Source organism: Arctopsyche grandis, chromosome 3 (genome assembly GCF_051622035.1).
Source record: "Arctopsyche grandis isolate Sample6627 chromosome 3, ASM5162203v2, whole genome shotgun sequence".
NCBI classification, from domain to species: Eukaryota; Metazoa; Arthropoda; class Insecta; order Trichoptera; family Hydropsychidae; genus Arctopsyche; species Arctopsyche grandis.
This window is the reverse complement of record NC_135357.1, coordinates 32,688,192-32,710,120: the sequence shown is the minus strand read 5'-3', so window position 1 is coordinate 32,710,120 and position 21,929 is coordinate 32,688,192. Positions and strand designations below refer to the sequence as shown.

At 36.4% G+C, this 21,929-nt stretch overlaps 4 protein-coding genes across 5 annotated transcripts; 1 reads left to right on the top strand and 3 right to left on the bottom strand.

Annotated features, from left to right (window-relative positions):
• Nucleotides 1-1,036: 1,036 nt before the first annotated feature.
• Nucleotides 1,037-6,688, top strand: LOC143909628 (uncharacterized). 2 transcript variants are annotated; one of them, XR_013260353.1, is made up of 4 exons: nucleotides 1,037-1,199; nucleotides 1,293-1,586; nucleotides 3,057-5,002; nucleotides 6,388-6,688. XR_013260353.1 is itself a non-coding variant. In XM_077427708.1 (3 exons), the coding sequence occupies exons 1-3, from the start codon at nucleotides 1,092-1,094 to the stop codon at nucleotides 4,944-4,946; spliced, it is 2,292 nt and encodes a 763-aa protein (XP_077283834.1). In that variant the 5' UTR covers nucleotides 1,067-1,091; the 3' UTR covers nucleotides 4,947-6,682. The 2 variants fall into 2 exon arrangements, 1 of the variants encoding a protein (XP_077283834.1); XM_077427708.1 differs by having other exon boundaries at nucleotides 1,067-1,199; nucleotides 3,057-6,682.
• A 1,533-nt stretch (nucleotides 6,689-8,221) lies between these two features.
• Nucleotides 8,222-13,591, bottom strand: VGAT (vesicular GABA transporter). Its single transcript, XM_077426859.1, has 4 exons — nucleotides 13,405-13,591; nucleotides 13,162-13,333; nucleotides 12,671-12,800; nucleotides 8,222-11,060 (listed from the first exon to the last, which is right to left on the bottom strand). The coding sequence occupies exons 1-4, from the start codon at nucleotides 13,532-13,534 to the stop codon at nucleotides 9,876-9,878; spliced, it is 1,617 nt and encodes a 538-aa protein (XP_077282985.1). The 5' UTR covers nucleotides 13,535-13,591; the 3' UTR covers nucleotides 8,222-9,875.
• Nucleotides 13,592-15,869: 2,278 nt separating this feature from the next.
• LOC143909627 (uncharacterized) lies at nucleotides 15,870-16,805 on the bottom strand. Its single transcript, XM_077427706.1, has 2 exons — nucleotides 16,338-16,805; nucleotides 15,870-16,165 (listed from the first exon to the last, which is right to left on the bottom strand). Exon 1 carries the CDS (start codon nucleotides 16,769-16,771, stop codon nucleotides 16,448-16,450), a length of 324 nt encoding a protein of 107 aa, XP_077283832.1. The 5' UTR covers nucleotides 16,772-16,805; the 3' UTR covers nucleotides 15,870-16,165; nucleotides 16,338-16,447.
• A 650-nt stretch (nucleotides 16,806-17,455) lies between these two features.
• On the bottom strand, nucleotides 17,456-19,767 carry LOC143909624 (uncharacterized). Its single transcript, XM_077427703.1, has one exon. The coding sequence runs from the start codon at nucleotides 19,724-19,726 to the stop codon at nucleotides 18,131-18,133; it is 1,596 nt and encodes a 531-aa protein (XP_077283829.1). The 5' UTR covers nucleotides 19,727-19,767; the 3' UTR covers nucleotides 17,456-18,130.
• Between the last annotated feature and the right edge of the window lie 2,162 nt (nucleotides 19,768-21,929).

Genomic DNA, 21,929 nt, shown 5'->3' with positions numbered 1-21,929 from the left:
AAAGAAGTATTTAATGCTGTATGCTCGGCATAACGAGGAAAGACAGGAAGCGGAACACGTGGGTGAGAAGTATGATAAGGGTAGTGGACATAGTGAATAGAGTAAAGAGATTGAAATGGCAATGAGCGGGTCACGTGGCTAAAATAATGGACAAAAGAAGTGCTAGAATGGTACCCGAGAGAATATATAATAAAAAGGTTAAAGGAAGACCGCGGAAAAGATGGGTAGACGAAATCAAGAAAATGTATGGGGTGAGATGGACGAGAGTTGCGCAAAACAGAGACAAGTAGAAGTGTGTTGGAGAGATCTTCATCCATCAGTGTAGCGTCATAATCATCATCGAGCAGCTGTAGATGATGATTATGACGATTATCATGTGCGCGACACAATGTTGTAAATAAACCGTTTACCGTATGACGATAAATAAATTAAGAAAAAACATAAAGGTCTACCCAGGGCCGACGAGAGGTGGGAAGTTACAGGGCTCTGACTACTCGAAATCATTCCTGTTATATCGGTTATTGGATTATTAGTCACATTGCGAAGGTCACAAAGACAATTTTTGCTATGAAAACCGAATATTTGGCACTTGAGTTTTCGTTAGTACGATATTTATCGTTAGTATGATGCGACTTTTCGGCTGCCGGATATTCCGTTATAGAGATTTTAATGACTTTTGGGGGAGCGCTTTGTGATCAATAATCACCGAACCGTTATATCATACTTTCTTATTCAATTATTTAAAAAAAATAGCAATCAAAATAAAGGTATTTTTCTAATATCTTTGATTGATTTTTCGCATACTAAAAATGTCTTTTAATTTTAGTTTGTCTCAGGATTAGAATTTTTTTTCCCATGGCCCAGGATTTTTCTCGGTTGCCCTGGGTCCACTACGAATACATCAAATACTTGGATAGACCTAGTATATACATTTATACAAGAAATAATACTTCCGAATGGTCCGTTTTATTTACTGAAGAGTACCCAGAAAGAGCACATGGCTATAAACTGTGTTTAGCTAGGACCAAATCATAGCTTTGACGTTTGTTTACATTTTTTTAATCGCACTATTTAGTAGTGACAGCAGTACCATGGAGTGTAGGCTGTGTCTCTGTTTTGCTCCTGCCGATTCTTCCATCTCCATTCATGACATTCCTCATCCACTAGTTCAACGCATTTCGACCTGTTGTCATCTGCAAGTTCGTATCTACCTATGCACATACATATACATATAGTATTTCAATAATCGCTGATGCAATCAAGACTTCATGTCATCTATGTTTGTTTTGCAGATTAAAGAAGACGACCGTTTTCCAGAAATGATATGCTTAAAATGTGAAGACAATCTGAAATTGTTGTGCAATTTTAGGAGCATTTGTGTACAGAGTGACAGAACGCAAAAGCTGAGATTTGCCAAGTGTTCAGATTTGAAAGTGGAAGAAATTTTACTTGATGATTTAATATGGTCGAATGAAATTGATATCGACTCTTCCGCAAACGATGAAAGTAATATACGGAAGTCGACTGCATTAAAAGCCGAAAGTGATTCAAATCAAAATATCCATGTAATTGAAGATAATTCACAGGTTAATAATCTGTATTGTTAAAATGTTGATTGAATAAATTCAGTGGTGTCATTCCATTTTCATAGCAAAAATTTCCAACAGAAAAATTCTCACAATATATTTTGTAGTTATTTAAACCGTACAGCTAATTTTTTATTATAATTTAGAATTAAATCATAGCTAAATTTTATTGATATTACTATAATAATATTATATATAAATATCCTTGACAACCAAATTTATTTTACAGATGATGCTCCGTTTTCAATTGATTACATTGAGCGACAAATAAAAATCATGTTTTTTACTTACCGGAGTGGAAACAAATCAATTTATACCAAGTTTGACCCACTAAATTCGAATATGACAATGATTTTGTCGACTTAAAATAATGTGTAATTTTTACAGATTTTTGGTTTTTGCAGTGTTTAATTTAAAATCTAGAATTGCTGTACTAAAAGTGAGTATAGGAATCAATGGTTAAATGTTTTTGCTTTTGATTATGAGTTTTTATTGCTTTAAAATATGTATAATTAATTATCTATCGAATTATGATATATAATTAAGTTCAGCACACTTCCAATTAACCCTTTTAAACGAAAACAAAAAATAGTGTGGTCAGAACACTATCTCAATAAACATGTTTCAATAGAAAAAACTCAATATAAAATAGTATTAACAGTGGGAAAAAATCCCAAGTGAAAATACGTACTTTTGACTTTTGATTTGAACTGGATGACTACTTAGAGATATTTGAAAGCTGAAAAGTACTACAAATGGAAGATAAAATACCCGACTATAGATTCCAATATTCATTTTGAACAGGAAATTGACAGACTTTGAGACATCGACCGAACAACACCAAGATATAGAAAAATCGCGCGATTTAAAAAACACATATATCTCTGAATCTCGAGCCAATCAACATTTTTTATTACCAGATTCGTGTTTACTGGGCATAGATCTATAAGAAAAGTCATATCTCGTCTCTGAACCATTTTTCGTGTCGAACAGTGTAATCATTCTTCATAATTGCATGAAGACGTGACGTCACATAAACGAGGTTTCAGTATGGTTCCAAAAAAAACTAATTTTTGACTGGTATATATAAATTGAATAGATGGCATTCAACTCAGTAATATATTTAACAAATTTTGAACCTTAAACCAGTTGAAATAGGCGCATATAAGCCTCAAAATCCCGTGCAAAGTTCAGAAATTCTATGGAAGACAGCCGCGCTACAGACTTGTCGCCCAAAGCTTCCATAGAAACGGTTAAAAGGGAGCAAGACATCAAAGATTATTGTCATATTCGAATTCAGTGGGCGAAGCTTAGTAAAGTTTGATCAACCTCCGTTCGGATAATTTTTACGTTGCTAAGTGTTATTTAACATATCTTTACTGTGAAGAAATAAGTTTTTTGGAAACCTGTTGGATGACACTACTGTATTATGTACATTTGAAATTACATAACCGTCGCTTTATTTTGCAGATTCACGGAGGAAAATTTACACTGACGAAAAGCTTAGACGGCGAATCCAAATTGCGATCGTTCAAGTGTGAACTTTGTATGAAATCGTTCCCATTCAAATCCGAATTGGTAGTCCACGCGAAGACTCATACTCAACACGGTTGTAACATTTGCTCAAGATCGTTCACTCATGAATTCGGCCTGAAGAGACACATGAAAACGCACGCCGACAAGAAACCGCACACGTGCCAAATCTGCTCAAAGTCATTCGCACGCAAATTCAACCTCGGAAAACACTTGAATTTGCACACCGGAATCAGGCCGTATATGTGCGACACGTGCTCGAAATCCTTCAATTACAAATACGAGCTCGTTCTGCACATAAACACTCACGACGAAACCAAACCGTTCCAATGTAACGTGTGCTCGAAATCATTCCACAACAAATCTAACGTGAGGAAACACATCAAAACGCACACCGTCAACGACTGGTACAATTGCAAGACGTGTACAGAGTCGTTTTCAACCAAGTCCGCTCTAGCCGAACATGTAAAGAGTCATGCTTTGTATACGTGCGACATTTGTTCAAAGTCATTTTCGGTAAAGTTCGCCCTCACGGCACACATAAACTCTCACTACGGAATAAAACCGTACAAATGCAAGATTTGCTCGAAATCCTTCACCTATTTGTCTTCTCGTTCGGCACACTTGAGACATCACAACGGCATTAAATCGCACAAATGTAACGTTTGCACCGAGTCGTTCGCTAGCAAGTACAATCTCGTGAGACACTTGGATAGGCATTCGGGGGAGAAACTGCACACTTGTGACATTTGTTTCAAATCGTACACCCGCAGATCAAACCTTGCCGAGCATAAGAACTCACACAGCGGGATAAAACCGCACGAATGCAAGATCTGCTCAAAATCGTTCACGCACTATTCTACACTTGCGGCTCACTTGAAGTGTCACACCGTGGTGGAGTCGCACAAGTGTGACATTTGTCTGAAGGTGTTCGCTCAGAGGTGTCATCTGATGAAGCATGTGAAACGGCACGAAGGCCACAAGCCGTACAAGTGTGACATTTGCTCAAAGTCTTATGCGCTCAGGACTAGCCTTGACGATCATCTCAACTCTCACAACGGGACAAAACCGCATCAATGCAACGTTTGCTTGAAATCGTTCGAACTCAAGTGCAGTCTCGTGGCACACGTGAAAAGGCACTCGGGACAGAAACGGCACACTTGTGACATCTGTTTCAAGTCGTATAGGAGCAAATTATTCCTCGCGCAGCATATAAATTCACACAGCGGGATAAAACCGCACAAATGCAAAGTCTGTTCGAAATCGTTCACTTACTACTCGGCACTTTCTGTTCACTTGAAATGCCACGCCGAAATAAAACCGCACAAGTGCGGTGTTTGTTCGAGAGTGTTCACTCACAGGTGCTATCTGACGAAGCATATGGAGCGGCATGGCGACCAAAAACCTTACAAGTGTGAAATTTGCCCCAAGTCTTATGCTTTCAAGGCTAGCCTTGCAGATCATATCAACTCGCACAACGGGATCAAACCGTACCAATGTCACGTGTGCTTCAAATCGTTCGTCGATAAGTCAAATTTGAATAGACATGCTAAGTCTCACGGTGTGGATGACCGCTACGCATGTGGTGTCTGTTTCAGGAGGTTCACCAAGAAGTCTACGCTCTTGGTACATATGCAATGTCACGCTGGAGATGAACCGTACAAATGTGACGTTTGTTTGAAAGGGTATTCTCTCAAATCTTCTCTAAAGAGACACATAAGTAGTCACAATGGGACAAAATCACACCATTGCGATGTCTGCTTTAAGTCGTTCGCTTATAAGTGTAGCTTACAGAGACATTTATTAACTCATGCTACGATAAAATGACAAACTATTTCTTGAGGATGCTTTATCACTATATACCTAGACTAGCCAAAAGTTCTGTTACAAAGGTTTGCGATCGCTTTATTCGTAAATATGAATTTCCAGGAAGTTTTTTTTTTCGCTTTCTATTGGGGGTGTATCGGTGGATTAGTTTTGCGTCAATCTTTCGTGCGGTTAAGGGCGGTTTCAGACTAGCGTTTTATACGCGCGTATAATCTCGTTTTTTGAAGTGCATGTAGGCGCGTATAGGCGCGTCGTTTTCCATACGCGCAACTCGTACGAGCGTAGACGCGCTTATAAGCTCGTATTATCCATGTTGATACTAAATCACCACTACCGGTTGGAGCTAACACGCTGGAATAAGCCCGTGTACGTGAGTTCGGTTTTTTGAAACGCGCAGAAAAATACGCTAGTCTGAAACCGCCCTAAGATGGAGTGGGGCGACTACGAAAACCATGTGGCTGTGATTGCGTTGCACAAGGTGGGGCAGAGTGCGAGCGAAATTTTCAACACGCTTAATATTTCACGAATGTTTGTGCATCGAACTATCAAAAGGTTCACCACATCCAGCACATTACTTGACGCTGAAAGAAGTGGCCGTCCGAGATCAATTCGAACGTCAAATGCAATTCATGCAGTTCAAGAGCGAATTCGCAGAAATCCCCTTCGAAAACAGAAAATATTAGCACGAGAAATGGGAATATCACCGAGATCAATGTCTAGGATGATAAAAAGTGACCTTGGTCTCGGTGCTTATAAAAGATGCACAGGTCATCTCCTTACAACGTCTTACATCCTTACAACGGGTATATGCTAGAAGTGCCCGAGAAGCTCATCAGGTAGTCGAGAGAGTGCAGCGTGGACATCATCCCTCGTCAGTGATGGTGTGGTGGGGGGTGTCCTACGAAGGGATGACAAAGCTGCATTTCTGCGAAAAGGGGCTGAAAACGTTGGCCAAAGTTTACCAAGAAGATGTCCTGGAACGCGTCGTAAAGCCCCTCAACTCAGAATTGGTCAATAATCAGCATTGGATATTTCAACAAGATTCGGCAACGGGTCACAAAGCAAAACGGCGGCGAACGTTCCGGCGTTTATCAGCACGGCGGAATGGCCTTCTGGGAGCCCCGACCTTAATCCCCTGGACTATAAATTATGGTCACATCTGGAGTGCATGGCATGCTCTAAACGTCATTATTCGTTAGAAGCTTTAAAGATGTCCCTGAACAAAGCAGTTGACGAATTTCCAATGGAAGTTGTGTGTGATTCGATAGACGGTTACGGGAGTGCATTAAAAATAAGGGTGGACATTTTGAATAATTTTTAGTTTTATATTGTGTGTATGTATCTATCTATTAAATAAAATTTGTTTCGTGTCAATATGTCTTTTAGTTTTTGTTTTATGATAAAATATATTTGTAACAGAACTTATGGCAAGACTATGTAGTGTTTAAAGTTTTATAACTTTTCAATTTCATCACTCTGGAGTACCTCAAGAATCGATGTCTTTACCTTATAAATCAGCACTTTTCATCTGGGAATAATTTCTTATTTATTTATCTTACGACCAGACTTACTCCACATCGCCGAAATAAATGAGTGATTTGGAAGATCAATAAAATGAAATCTTCATACAAAGTGTGCACTACTGTAATTTTTATATTGTATGTACATAAATGTTTGTTTTGGGATAAAACTTGTAAAAACAAATGCTAACTAAATAAAAGCTTTAAAATATTGTTTTTGATACTTCTTATGGTATTATTTATGTTTCGCCTTGCATGTAATCCATTAATTTACACTGGGTTTAAAAAAAGTACTAACAATTCACATGACTGCAAACTTGTATAGTATTCTATTTTCTTAAAGGCTGTTTTTACGGTTCGGTGATTATTCCGCAAAAAGCGATCTCGCACACGTCACTAAAATCTCGATTACGGAACATCTGGCACCGAAAAATTCCATCAATCGAGATCGCATTTTGCGGAAAAATCCGTTTACCTTTTTTACAGTTCTTTCTCGTGAATAGTTTTTGAAAAAAAAAATTGAATAAAGTAACATTTTGTTTCAACAAGAATAATAAGATTTCAGTACTGTTTATTGATTTATTGTTTTCATTTCAAATAATTTGATCATTATTACTCTTTTTCACATCTAGATTTCATAAATATTATATATAACGTTTTTCATAAAACATTCACTTACAATTTCAACAACAACAATTTATTATTTATTTTAGTATAATAATTATTATTTAAATTAAAAAAAAAAACAATGAAACGTGAAAATATTTGAACAAAAATTCACACAATATTTACAATTATGGATTTGAAACTAAATTTATTGAATATTTGTGTGATTATTTTAGAAATAATTAAAATAAAATTGAATTCTGTTGAAATTTTTCTTTTTGTGATCAATGTTAGGGATAAATACATACATATATATATATATTTTTAAAATATTTATGATATGCAATTTGCAATTAACTTATACAAAAGTTTTTGGTAATGTTTTTTTTAATTGATTTACAGTATTAGCTAACAATTGTTTTTTTTTTTTTTTTATAATCACTACCTATAGTTTTTGGTTTAGATTCTTCTTTTATCCGTTCTATTATCACAAAAATAACCAACATCTCCAACTATTACAATCCTTATGTTAATTTCAAGCTTTTTGCCCTAATATTTTTTTATTTGTAAATAATTACATTTACAAATTTTCACGCGAACCTCTTACTCTCTATTTATTGTCTTTTCAAGCTAGTTATAAAAGCAATACATAATAGTAATATATTACTTACAAACTATTAGTCGAGCGATAACATTTCTTTCTCGTCATTACATTATGCGTTACATTTTGGAAGACTTCTTTTACCATATATGTAGATAATATGTATACGTAATATCATAACACTAAATTTTTTTTTTTTTTTTTGGAAGAAAAATTTACATCAATTGAAAATTTTCCATGGAAGACTTTTGACATAGTGATACGTAGTTCAATATCATTTTTTTTTTCACAAAGCAATAAGTTTATATGTATAATATAATAACAGACACTTATTGTGTTTTTGTGAGTACACTGTATAATATACGTATGATATTCAAAAATAATTTCAAAATAATTTACCTATAAAATACATTGTTACAATGATAATTTTATATTATATATTGTATTTTTTTTATACATGTATATATATTCATGGATCAAAGGCCAATTGGAAGACATGGTTATATAAGCTTAAATATAAATCAATCAACCATTTTTTTTTTATTTTTAGTAAACCAACTTAATTTGGTTTTGATTTTTCTACATACTAAATAACTATATGTATGTATATGTATAGAAATAGGAGTATATTTTTGTTTTGTATTTATTGCGGAATTTAGATATTATTCAAGGTAAAACTTAGCAAAAGCTTAAACCACCGACAAACAATCTGGGGGACGCGATCCGCACACAACAAATATATCATTTAAGTTTGATTTTGAACAAAATTTTAACAAATTGGAATCGTGCGTGGTTGACATTTAATTTTAAATATTTTCTTTAGTAAAATTTTGCACAGGAATTGACAAATTATGTTTTATAATAAAAAGTGCCGGCTTTACACCCAATGGCGCCCTCGGGCAATTTTTTCTAAACACCCTTAGAAACAAAATATAAAAAAAAATGGATTACCATCCTCCTTTTTCCGGGCTTGGGGCCTTGCTACAGTTTCAGGCAGTGTCAGCAAAAGCTTGGCAGCTCAAATGTTTGGATATAATTTTTGTAAATTATGCAGTTTTATAAAATTTAATACAATGAGTGGATTAATTTCACCTCGCCTTTATTTGAAAGAAAGGCTATTAAATTGATAATTTTTCATTGCTAATAATATCAGATTTTGAATTCTCGGTGAGCTTAATTTGAAGATCGGCTCTTTCCAGTAGATTGTTTACAAAATACAAAAAACCCCACATCTTTGAATATTCGTTTAACTGTTCGAATCTAATCAGTAATCAGTTAGAATCTTCCAGCGATATATAGAAGCTGAAAATAGTGTAAACAATCTTTGGAGAATATCGAAAAAAGTTTGCGATGTTACAGAAGATTTCGCAGCGTCGTATAACACAGGATTTAAATTGTGGCTGCCACAGGGAAACGTTAATTATAATACAAAAGGGATTGCGCCTTCACCCAATGAATACAATTTGCCAAATGTTTGAGTTTAGAAAGTACAGGCGCCTTTGGTGCTCTAAACTAAAATGTTGTAGGGTCGTTGGTGCTCTAATTTTAAATTTTAAAGCGCCTTTGGCACATCGAGCGGCGCCCTAACTTATTTGGTGCCCTCGTTAGCTACCCGAGCCAGCCCCCCCTAAAACCGGCACTGATAATAAATATAGTACACGATAATGCAAACTTTTAAACCATACTATTATTGTCATTCATTTTATAAAAAGAATAAATTTATAGTACTTAGAATCCAATTACCAATATAGTAGATTTATTTGGCTTCATAAAAGTTTGCCAACCACTGCACTATAACTACCATTGACATATTTTTAATATAATAGACACATTTCATTATCAGTAAAACTTATAAAATATAATTAGCAATAGAACGGCATACTTCAACGTACTGGAAGACGATTTGAATTGATAAAAACCACTTTCGTTGTAAAGCCCCACAGAATATGTAGTATTGGTTAAAATTGTAAATTTTAATATAAAAATCTTTTTTGTTTGGTAATTAAAATTTTAATTTTTCTTATGTACTATGTATTTATTGTGAGAATTATTTATACTAGGCAATATTATTTTTTATTATTTTCAACATGTGAAAAATCAAAGTGATTTTAAACGCAGTTCCCTTCCGTTTTGAAACAATAGCAATTTTAACAACGAATTACCAGGAAAAGGATTATACAAATAGTCTAAGACAATTTTTTTTTAAAATGGCAATCCTATCTCGAAGGCTTTGATCAGTGCCGAGCCGGAATCATACACGCCGATTACTCCGAACAGAACTCCAAGCCCTATTATGAAATAGTCGTAGGCTATCGTCTGGGTGCTCAGTAGGTTCTTCTTCAGACATAAGTGGAAATAGCAAGGCCAGATGAAGCTCAACATGGTGCCTGTAAAACTACCTATAAAGCCCATCAGGATTGAGAAGTGGGGGATGAAGATCGCCATCATTATTGTGAACACTATCACGCCCAGCCTCCAAGCGAGACCCCAAACTTTCAACTCACCGTCCAAAGCCCAAATCGTAGGAAATATAGTTTTGGGTTTGCCTTTGAACATAGCACGCTCTAACAACTCGCAAGCTGCATAGTAGGGTAAGGGGTAGCTCAGAATAGCTTTGACTACTAAACACAAATTTACCATGCCTTTGAATCCGGCCGAATGCAAATTGTTAGTGATGACTTGTTGGGTATCATTTTGGAAAGTAAGGAAGCAAATGTAACCGAAAAGAGATTTGAAAGCAGCTGCTGCTATGTGGGACCAGTTAAGCATCCAATCAAACTTGGATCTATCTTCCATGTTGCCTTCTAAAGTCGGTAAGAATATTTGAGACGTGTATGAAAATACTATAACGCCGAGACTTATAGGGAAGTTTTCAAAATCAATAGTCCATTTGACTTTAGCCCAGCCCCAATCACCTATCTCGAGGATGCAGTACCCTAAAATGACAGCGTTGATGAAAAGATGGCTCATCGTGCACCAGAAAGATAGCATGCTGACTGATTGGAGCGATTTCAAGAAGGCCAAGGGTATCAGGAAGACTCCTATCAGCATCATCCATGATCTGGTGTCTATGGCTCCGTCTGGGAATGTACCTATCATGAGATCTCCGCAGACCACCACGTATAGAATGCACGTCATGAGAAGTTCAATGATCTGGGCTATGTTGACGGCTCTTGCTCCGTATTTGGGGCCGAAGCATTCCTTGGCAAGGCTGACGTAGGAGTCTCGGACTCTGATCTTCTGTCCTGTGACCGGGTCATCCTCGTAAAGACATTCGACTAGTATTTTGCCTGTGTAGCAGCAGATATGCGCTATTCCTATCATGGCGGCTATAGCCCAGTATCCTCCGCGGAGCACGGCGAATGGCAAGGATACAATGAACATTCCCTGAAAATTAATTAGTGAGGTTTGGTTAGTTTGGAATGTTTATACATTAATAATAAAAAATGTACATATGTATTTAAACAAATAACAGAAATTTATGTAGAATTTAGTTTTCAAGCCCAAAATAGGGCATGCATTTATGATTAAGTTGGCATGATTGGGTCGAGTGTATGCTTAAGGTAGTATACTGCGTAACGACACGTTAAAAATCATTTCGGCGCATCGAGAACGAAACATGATTTAAGGCGCTGAATGAGTTTCATTGCTGCCTGTACCACGTATCCTTTCGCGAATCAAATCCTACATTTATATATGAATGTATTGGTTCGGTAATACACAATTCGCACAAAGTGATCTCGCACAATTCACTAAAATCTCAATCACGGAACATCTAGCACCCGAAACTCCATCCATCGTGAGTTAACCACGCGAACTATCATATTAACAAGAACTCGAGAGTCAGATATTCCATATTCGATTATTATAGTATAAACGATTGTCGTGTGCGAAATAATCCGTTTACCATATGTATTATATTATTGAATCTTCCGTATGATATACCTAGTATTTTTACCCAGCTTCACTCGGTATTTGTAATATAAACCGCTTAAACATGGCCAATCTAATAGTAAACATTTCATCAAATGTATTTGAATAGTTGTATTTTATTTTAATTTATTTGAATATTCATTTGTTTTTCTACGAACCAAAAACAGTTACAAAGTATGTTTCGAAATTATATTTATTTATTTATTTATTTAATAGTTTTGGACCATTGTGGCATTACAGGAAGAACCTAATGCGCCACAGTGGCTTACATTTGAAAAATATATAAAAACAAGTAAACTGTAAATAAAGGAAAAAAGCAAAAGCAGAAAACATGGTAAAATAAAATAATAAAAAAAAGTAACAAAAGGAAAATAATACATCATTCAGAGAGAAAAAAAAATAACAAAAGTGTAAAAATTAAAAATAAAATCCATAAATCCCATTCTTTGTTTACACTGAACAAAATTAAAATAGTATATAAAAATGTACAAAGGAGAAAGAAAAAGTAAAATAAAATAAAACAAAATATGAATAAAAAATAAAATCACAGCGAGGCCCAAATGGAAGAGAGTAGATTAAGATTCCACTCATTCATCACATTCAAATTAAGAAAGTAATGATGAGCGCAGGTTACCAGATAAATATGTTAAGATAATATCCGATAATCTACGCTCCCCAAGGTCGAAAATATCACATTCAGGGACAGCAGCAACGATTTCATTGAGAAGTCGAATAGCTCTTGGAATAGGAGCCATTCGAAAAAGAACTGTGCGAGCAGCAGGTACAACCATCAAATGATGATGTCTACCACGCACATAATTATTAGGGACATAAATTCCCAACTGTTCCAGCAACAACGGGCATGACGTATTACCACGCAATATATATTAGATAATAGTTTTTAAAGGATTTCTATGTTTTAAAACACCAACAAAAAAAATAGTTTGCAACTCAGATTGGGAAATCTTACTCTCGTTATATAATAAATACTTGTGTTGATTTGAAAATGTGTTGCAACAATTATGTAAGTAGTCAATGAAAATATTCATAAATGAAAAATATACCTGAATAGCATTTGTAACGTTCCAAGCAGCCTGATATTCATTAATTTTAGCTCCATGTCGACCTCCCCCTTCCCCCTCGCAACCTTCTTCAGAAGAAGCATAGAAATCAACACTCTGCATACTCGGTTGCCTGAAACATCATTTCATTATACAATTCATACCTAAATAGATACACTAAATGGACAAACTAACTGTCGAGCACTGATCCAGTATTGAGGGAGTCACCGAGGGATGTTCGCCAGTTAGTTTGGGTTTTAAGCATAGAAGTAGAATATATAGCTGGGCATTGTTAACAAAGGTATCGTCTAAAAGCGAGCCATCGAAGAGAGAGACGGAAAGTCAGAAGAGAGACAAGAGAGAGAGAGAGAGACGAAGTTTAGCAAACAATGAACCAACAACTCTGCCGCGCAGAGTTTTTGTAGCAACATTTTTGGAGGCTGAGAGCGATTCTATGCATTCTACTTCTATGGTTTTGGGCCATTAAAATGTACCTATTGTGTCCATTTTCGCCTTGCTGTTGATATCCTTGTTGTTGGTATCCTCCGATGAAGCTCTCTTCAGCTACGTTACCTTTGGCGAACGGATTGTTGGGATTGGTCGACTGGTAAGTGGGTGAACCACCTTCTTCGTACATGGCCGCCATCTCGCAACTTTCAGCCGTGCCTGAAAGCATACTGAATGAGTAAACCCCATTGTTTACGAGGTGAAATCGACATATGAAAAAGAAGACTCACTTTGCCTGGCGAATCGGACATTTTGTCTCTGTGGAGGAGCAGGTTTTACAGGAATCTGCTGCCTGACTGTCTGAAGGGCTACTTCCATGGCAGCCCTAGGGCTAGGTACTTTAAACCCACCCAAATTCATGATTACTTTCTTGTGTGTATATGTTTTATCTACTCAAATATACTAACTGCTCCTCCGCATCAGTTTTTGTTTCACTTTGTATATTTTTCGTGCATCATATTTTATTGTTATTGTATAATAAACTTTTTTTTTATATTTATATATTTGTATAATTGGAAGAACTTTTATCACGTACAAATGACCTTATAATTCTAATCTTTTAATTGCTGGCACAAAATGAAATCAAGTAAACTTTATGTTGGGTTTTCCAAAGATATTAAGTAGTATAGATATATGTGTTGTGTTATGTGTTATAATTAAGCCAAATTAGAAAAACAGTAAATATTTATATATGAATACTAAACAAGAATGAAAATTCAAGAAATGTGTGAATAATTGCAGTCATTTTTTAAAACATAAACATAATAATCAACAATTAAAGTAATCACTTTTTCCTGATTTCATCTGATGTATGAAAAAATACGTGTAACAATTTGAACAAAACTATAAACATCTGTGTAAGGTTACAGCGCTTTTATAAAATTATAATGACGACTAAGGGCGAAATCACACAGGAAGGAATGCGGCACATATTCTTGTAAAATTTTATCCTTGCTTGAAAGTGAATATATATTTAAAGAAATGTAGGAGAACCCCTACAGCGGGGAGCCAAGCACACGACGTGCCGTTCTTCCCTGTGTGATTTCGCACTAAACTTTGAATGGGTACCTTGCGTTTCTACCACTATTAAAAAAACAATAAAATAAATCTTAAATATTATGATAAAACCGTTTTACAACATGAGAGAAAAAATATTTTATGCTCCTGCTGAAAAAATATTGATTTATGGCCAATTTATGAACAAGAAAACGTTGAGTATATAAAAGACTAATTGTTAATAATAAAATCCTCGTGGCCAGAAACTGCCACGTTTTTCAAAATTAAATTAAAATTATTGCAATGTTACATCAAAATTTAAAAAATTATCGATTTCAAATTGTGTAAGTGTGTATGTGAGTGTATATATTAAAAATAATGTATTACCATAATATTTATAATATATATGTAATTATAACACCAACGAGTATTTAATGGAAGCACTCGGAAATAAAATTTAATCGACTAAATTGACAACAAGGAAGACTTCGATCACGCTCGATAGTACTAATTAATCTATTGAAATATTATCACATTCAACACTTTTTTTTTAAAACTACTAATGTTGATCTTCACATAATTTTCCGCCGAGATGGGTTCGCGATTGGAGACGTAAAAAAAATTGGCAAATGGCACCGTCGAAATCGATTCGCGACTTTTTTTCCCCGATCGAAAAACTACCGTTTATTTCGAAAATATAGAATTTTCTCCCCCCCCACGTCGTTGTCGCTTTTGAAAGGGGACGTTTTGTTTCCCCCGAGCGGAGGTGGTGGTCTAATGGAGGAGGCTCAGGCGGTTCCCATCTCGGCGGATTGTCTGTCGGTAAGATGGCCGACGTCAATGGGGGATGAAGGGATGGCAGGCAGCGGAGAGGGGGATGCTGGGAAGAGGGGCGCAAGCGCTGAATTACACCCCAGATCAATTGAGGCGCGCAAGCCCATCGAGACTACGAAGCGGCACCTTTCAAATTGGCAACGCTTAACAGTTGCAAGCCTGCTTTCGAAACCGGGCGATCTCATTTATAAAATGTCTGCTAAAATCATCCACATTGTCTGACAACCCACATTTTTTAATGCAAGATGAAATTTTAGTTTTTGGGTAGCAATTCCGACTCTACACATCGTCTGTGGTCAGGGCCAACGAGAGAGGGGGGGGGAAGTTGGAGTAAAGTCACAGGGCCCGGACAACTCGAGGGGCTCCATATCGGGATATTTAATAGATTGTGGCCATTTGCAGGTACTATATCTGCGACAGGCGCAAAGCCTTCTGCGCATGCGCGTGAACTTATAATCCTATTATAATTTCTTACATTTAATGTATGCTAGACTTTTTTAATCAATCGTTCATTATACATGAGGCAAATAAATTTCGCACGTTATTATAATAGATTTATATAATTTAGCTAGTTCGTGGCTTGTACTTGTATGTAGGTATTATATGTTGTATATGATAATAATTTTCTAACAATTAATAATATTAACTAATTTGGATTATATTTTTTACTCTACGAGTTCACTTTACGAGTTCGAACTAAATTTTAAGAAGTTAAAACAAAATTTTAACAGTAAACACGCTGACAGTGACGGTTCACGCGCATACGCAGAAGGCTTTGCGCCTGTCGCAGATATAGTACCTGCAAATAGCCACAACCAATAAATTATGTAAAGGTGGGATGTCAAATAAAAATAATATGCAATTTGAGTAATATCTAAATTATATTATGATTACGTAGTTTGGTATAAATTCGTTATAATTTTAGTCTGGAGAAGAAATACAATAAAATAGCCTTGTAATAAAATGGTACTATTGATATATAGCGAGACACAGGTGAAATGAGATCTCCATAATAAATTCAAGGTTCAAGTGTTTTCTCATAATATATGAAATCGCTCAGCTTGTATTTATTGACGGGCGACCGGTCGTCGTCGACTGTAATTTTTTTATTACATAGATATATACCAGGAAGGCTCGACAGGAAGACCCCAATGCGCCTTCCTGGACAATTAATTACAAACAATGCAACATTTTTATTACATAATTCACTGTATTTCGAGAAGCTGAAGGACACGAAATTAACAATTAACTAATTAATCCATTGAGACATCTATGGATTTTTAGACGTTTACATAAATTTTTACAAATTGTACATACATACATACATCAATACAGAAGATTTGTGACAGCAGGTAGGATGATTTTTTTGCCAATTTTCGGGAACCGTTTCAACAATGATCGGATAAAATTGGCAAACTTTGATAAGAAACGATCGACTTGGACTCACAAACATCCAAGTCTAACCAGCAGTATGTTAAAGATTAGCCCGGGATCGAACCCAATGGTGCTAAACATTTGGTTCGATCGAACTCTTGCTGACACAGCAATTCGCTGGTCGATCATGCGACCGGCGACCCAGTGCGTAAACACCCATCTAAAGGGCGCTACAGACGCTCTGGAATATCGGAGCGGTATGTCTTGCGGCGACCGATGTTGACGCAGACCGTAGCGTGTGTAGGAACATTCACCGTCAGGTCGAAGCGCATTCAGTACGCCGCACATCGAACCAAATTCTGTTCGTTCACCGCACGGTCTACTACAAGACATACCGCTCCGATATTCCAGAGCGTCTGTAGCGCCCTTAAGACTGTATAAATTACAGTCGACGACGACCGGTCGACAGTGCGCAATAGGCTTTATACATAGACCATTTTGGCCAAGAGGATTATTTCAAGAGACTTTTGGTCATTATCACATATATAACCAGCAGCATAGCTCGGTCGTTAAGCTTCTGCCTATCACCGAGAGGCGCCGGGTTCGATCCCATGAGCTGACCTCAAGTATATCTGTAGTGCTGCTGGTCAGACGGATATTAGTGACTCCAGGTAGATGGTTTCCTATCAGAGTTTGCCAATTATTCTGATTTCATTGTCGAAACGGTTCCCGATTAAAATTGGCTAAAAAACCTTCCTACCTACTATGTCACCACTATCTGAGTATGATTAATGTACAATTCATAGATGTCTCGTTAATTTGCGAGTTTTCAGTGTCTTGTACTTGTAATAAAAATGCTGCATTGTTTGTAATTGTCCAGGAAGGCGCATTGGAGTTTACCTGTAAGGCCTTACGATAATTAATATAATAATAGAAGGGCCCTTACGAATAAATAACTGTTGTCAATATTACGCGGTACGTCTCTATAAATACGCTACAACGCACGGAATACAATCGGATCGATTTACATACTTATAAAAATGTATCCCATGTTTTTTATTGTGTGTTTTTGAATGCATTGTGCAATTTTTACCGATGCTTGCCCATCTTGCGAGTAATAAAAACAGAGAAGTTTTTATCGGACATACGTCGAGCACCGAGCATCAAATACAACTGATGCTAAAGTTATTTAGGACTAGCTGAACCCCGGCATGCGTTGCAATGCCATAATAACGCATGCAATTCCCGTTCTCGTTCCCGTTCCCATTTGTCGGAAAAACGCAGGTAGCGAACACATTTGAAATTATTGCGTTGCAATGACACTCATTCCCGTTTTTCCCGTTTTTTTTTCACAGTAATCTTCCCGGACATGCACACAACAAATCCTGAAAGTTTCATCGTAATCGGTTCAGTGGTTTAGCAGCCTATTCGAGACACACACACACACACACACAGACATTCATTTTTATATATATATATATATATATATATATATATGTAGATAGTCTGTGGACAATCGTCACTTGACAACAATATGACGCCTAAAGCCACTTCTATTATTATAACATTTCTATGCTTCCTGGTATATATGTAAAAATAACAATGTTTTTAAAACAAAATCAGTCAGAAACCAGAAGTTGATGTTTTATACAAACCAAATAAATAAGTAGTAGTAAATTTCATACTGATTTTTATATATTAGAAAAGAAAATTAACTAACCTGAGAGTTAATGATACGTTAAATTAAAAATTTTAAACATTTTTCACTTGTTTGGAGAGACAAGCGTTCGAATAAATCCTGTGCGTATCCTCCCACTGTTTCAGGTCATCGGCGTTGATCGAATTATCACATACGGATGGACTGCTTCCGACGATGCAGGATATGAAGTTGCCGTCGGTGAAACCCACGTAATCGTAATCGAGGGCGTTCTTTTTGAAGTCAAGCAGGCGATTCAAACAGCCGCAGTTCCAAGGGTTGCCGTGCAGTTTCAATGTCTTATAGCCAGAGTCCACGTTGGCGAACAGCTTCTCCGGCAACGAGACGATGTTGTTGCAAGACAGCCACAGCTCGGAGATCGACACCATGTTCATAATTTGAGACGAAATGGTAGTCAAGCGGTTGTTGTCCAAGTCCAGCAAGATCAGATTATTCATTTTCTTGACCACGTCGTAGCTGAACGACTCTATCTGATTGTTCCTCAAGTACAAGAATCGCAACTCGATGTTCATGATGAAGATGAACTCGCTGATGGACTTAAATTGATTGTTGCTCAGATCTATCGTCCCTAAGGCAGTGTTCTTGACGAAGATAGAGTTCTGCAAAGTCGTAAGACGGTTGCCTTTCAAGTCTAAAACTTGCAACTTAGTCAAAGTATCAAAGGCGTTTGTCAGTAGTTTTACAATCATGTTGTATGATAGATTCAACGTTATGATTTCGACGTTTCTGCTGAAGATTTTATTAGGCAAAGTTTGCAATTTGTTATGGGAGAGGTCCAGGTCCATCAGGACAACGTTTTTGAAGAATAGATCACTGTCTAACTTAGAAAGCATATTGTTGGATATATTTAGAACTCGCAGACGGTTGTTATCCCTCAGCGAAGCCGACTCGATGATCTCAAGATTCGACCGGCATATCTTCAAGTGGATGAGATTGCCGCACGTCTGAAGCACGGTGCCTAAATATCCCGAGTCGAACAGGTTAACGTTGTTCGACAGGTCCAAGAAGGACAGGCTCGGTTGATCCAAAAGATACGCGTCGGGGAATTGCATATTGGTCGCCGACATGGTGAGTGTCCTCAAGTTTAGACCGAGGAATAGATCCGGTATGACGGCCACTTCGTTATTGTTCGACAGATCCAAGCCCCGGAGCATCGATAGGCCTTTGAACGGACTTTCGACGGAGTTGATCGTCAGCATGTTCGAAGACAGATCCAAGTCCCTCAGCTTCGTCAGCGATTTGAACATATCGGGGCTGATAGTCTCCAGCATGTTGGTCGACAAGTTCAAAGCTTGTAAATTGGTCAAGCTGTTGAAGACGTCTCCGTCGAGCATTTGTATAGAATTCGACGAGAGATCCAGCACTTGAGTGTCGGGGAAGGTTGAGAAAGCTCCTCGGTTGACGCTTATCAACTTGCAATTCTTCAAGTAGAGTGCGTTGACTTTGCCACCACCCTTGCTGCCGAAGACTTCAATAGTGGACAGACTGTTGAAGAGACCCCCAGTAGGCCTACATCTTATGGAGTTAGCTCTCCAGCTCTCCGATATGCATATCAGATCCGCATCGGCGTTTTGAAAGCTGATGGCTAAGAACGCGACGATAACAACTTGAACGACGGGCCACTTCATCATTCGATTATCATAGCCGTGCGGACGATTCCAAATATAATAGGCGACTAAATAAGTGCCGTTGAAGATAAACAAGCGAAATATACACGAGGTCAAAGATAGACGGGTCAAGACGAATTTCAACGGAAGCCACAATCAATCATCATCGGGTGAACTGCCAAAAATAAATCAACAATCATTGTATTAAATGATAATTATTATTGTAAAATACAAATATATCATTATAACAATCTTATGTACAAATTCTCTCAGTGAAAGCTTGCAATATATTATGTATGCGGTAAGCGATTCACATTAATAATATAATAATAATTTAAAAACTATAAATATATATATTATATATGTATATATAAAAGTCTAAATAATACAACAATACAATATGTGTTCTATAATATGTGTGTGTGTGTGTTTTATCATATCATTTTAGGCGTGTGTGCTATTTTGTATAATATATATTTATATACGAGCGGAAGTGTTGAAATTTGTCAAAAGTTTGAGATACAAAATCAAAGTTGAGCAATATTATTCAAAACAGTACATAGTCTTGAATGAAGCAGAATTTTACAGAACGGAATACAATCTAAAATACTGATGATCGGCAGTAGTTTAATGACAAATTTATATACTTCATATCATTTTTTGTTAAGTGTTAGTATTGGTATGCAAAAGAATGCATCATATGCGATAAAGAAAATATAATATTATTTTCGTTAAATTAGGTACTTTTTTTTTTTAAATTATTTATATATAATACATATGTATTATAAAATGGAAAAATAAAATAAAAGTACAAGTTGTGGAACTTACTTTAGGTTGACTATATTAAAGCAGTTTTTTTTTTGTTATTAATTTTATATCATAAGTAGATATTATTAGCATTTACATTATTAAATAAGTAAATTGAAAATGTTTATATGTAAATCTGGAAAAATTTCGAGTGTTAATATGTAAATAAATGCTTCAATTTTATACATACGTACATTTCGTTATGCGAAATTTAAAATTTGATTACGTTAAATTGAAAGTCGATTCGATACAATTGAAATATATATTAATAAGGACAATCACAAAATGTTCTAAATATTTATTATATCTTATCTTACGCAGATAGAATGTTATATGTTTCTATTTAGTTTTTACAAACGAATTATTTTCAATAGCATTTCAATTTTCTAATTTGCATTCAGATGTGTATATATTTATAATCTTACAGCAGAGCTCCACTTTAACACGGTTCACACAACAACCATCGAGGCCCCATAGCAACCATAATTCGTCTCGCATACATATTTTAACGTGGGAACACGAGCGAGAGAGAGTATCTACTGTCTAAATGCATTCATGGGTGAAAAATATAAGCCCCGGATCAGGCTAACGGGATTCAGTAAATGCCCGAACAAAGGTGACGCTGGAGTTCTCAAATACCAGGGCGATACCTTTACATAAATAGATACATAAATGGATCGGGGAAGCTGTGGTGGGCAACTTGCTCGAACTGCTCAAACAAAGGATACGCTGGAGTTCTCACAGATCTGGGCGAGTGCGTGCGTAAACAATAGACTCGCCAGGGTAGACCTTTACAATAGATACATTAACCGTTTGCCCGCGGCCGTCTTCTATGAAAGCTTTGGGCGACAAGTCTGTAGCGCGGCTGTCCTCCATATAATTTCTGAACTTTGCACGGGATTTTGAGGCTTATATGCGCCTATTTCAACTGTTTTAAGGTTCAAAATTGGTTGAATATATTACTGAGAGTTGAATGCTATCTATTCAATTTGCTTAAAATAAATATATACCAGTCAAAATTAGTTTTTTTGGAACCATACTGAAACCTCGTCTATGTGACGTCACATCTTCATACAATTATGAAGAATGATTATTTGACAATTAATCCAAAACTACGAGATATATTATGTATTTTATTGTTTAAAATAATACTTTATGTGTTAATTAACATATCTGGTTACTAGAGGAAATATTAAAATTTGTATTTAAGGTCGAAAACTCGATTGCCAAATTCGCGAAAAAGGTGCCGCGTACAGGGCTTGTTCGCTATATTTATTGCAGCGGGCAAAGGGTTAATGAATCGGGGAAGCTGCGCTGTGCAACTTGTCCTTTATAAGGAGGTACACACAGTTAATCAAATTATTCTGGAGTGAGCGGTGGTTCCGTGTGGACCTCCGGAATCGTTGAATAAACGACTTTG

What these genes read in the sequence shown, in the direction of transcription:
- LOC143909628 (XM_077427708.1), top strand. Translation starts at nt 1,092, where the DNA reads ATGGAGTGTAGGCTGTGTCTCTGTTTTGCTCCTGCCGATTCTTCCATC. An exon ending in CGACCTGTTGTCATCTGCAA is followed by an intron (nt 1,200 to 1,292) that starts GTTCGTATCTAC and finishes TTTGTTTTGCAG; the next exon opens with ATTAAAGAAGACGACCGTTT. An exon ending in TAATTGAAGATAATTCACAG is followed by an intron (nt 1,587 to 3,056) that starts GTTAATAATCTG and finishes TTTATTTTGCAG; the next exon opens with ATTCACGGAGGAAAATTTAC.
- VGAT (XM_077426859.1), bottom strand. Translation starts at nt 13,534, where the DNA reads ATGAATTTGGGTGGGTTTAAAGTACCTAGCCCTAGGGCTGCCATGGAA. An exon ending in GGCGAAAATGGACACAATAG is followed by an intron (nt 12,801 to 13,161) that starts GTACATTTTAAT and finishes ATGATGTTTCAG; the next exon opens with GCAACCGAGTATGCAGAGTG. An exon ending in ACGTTACAAATGCTATTCAG is followed by an intron (nt 11,061 to 12,670) that starts GTATATTTTTCA and finishes ATTAATTTTCAG; the next exon opens with GGAATGTTCATTGTATCCTT.
- LOC143909627 (XM_077427706.1), bottom strand. Translation starts at nt 16,771, where the DNA reads ATGTCTTGTAGTAGACCGTGCGGTGAACGAACAGAATTTGGTTCGATG.
- LOC143909624 (XM_077427703.1), bottom strand. Translation starts at nt 19,726, where the DNA reads ATGATGAAGTGGCCCGTCGTTCAAGTTGTTATCGTCGCGTTCTTAGCC.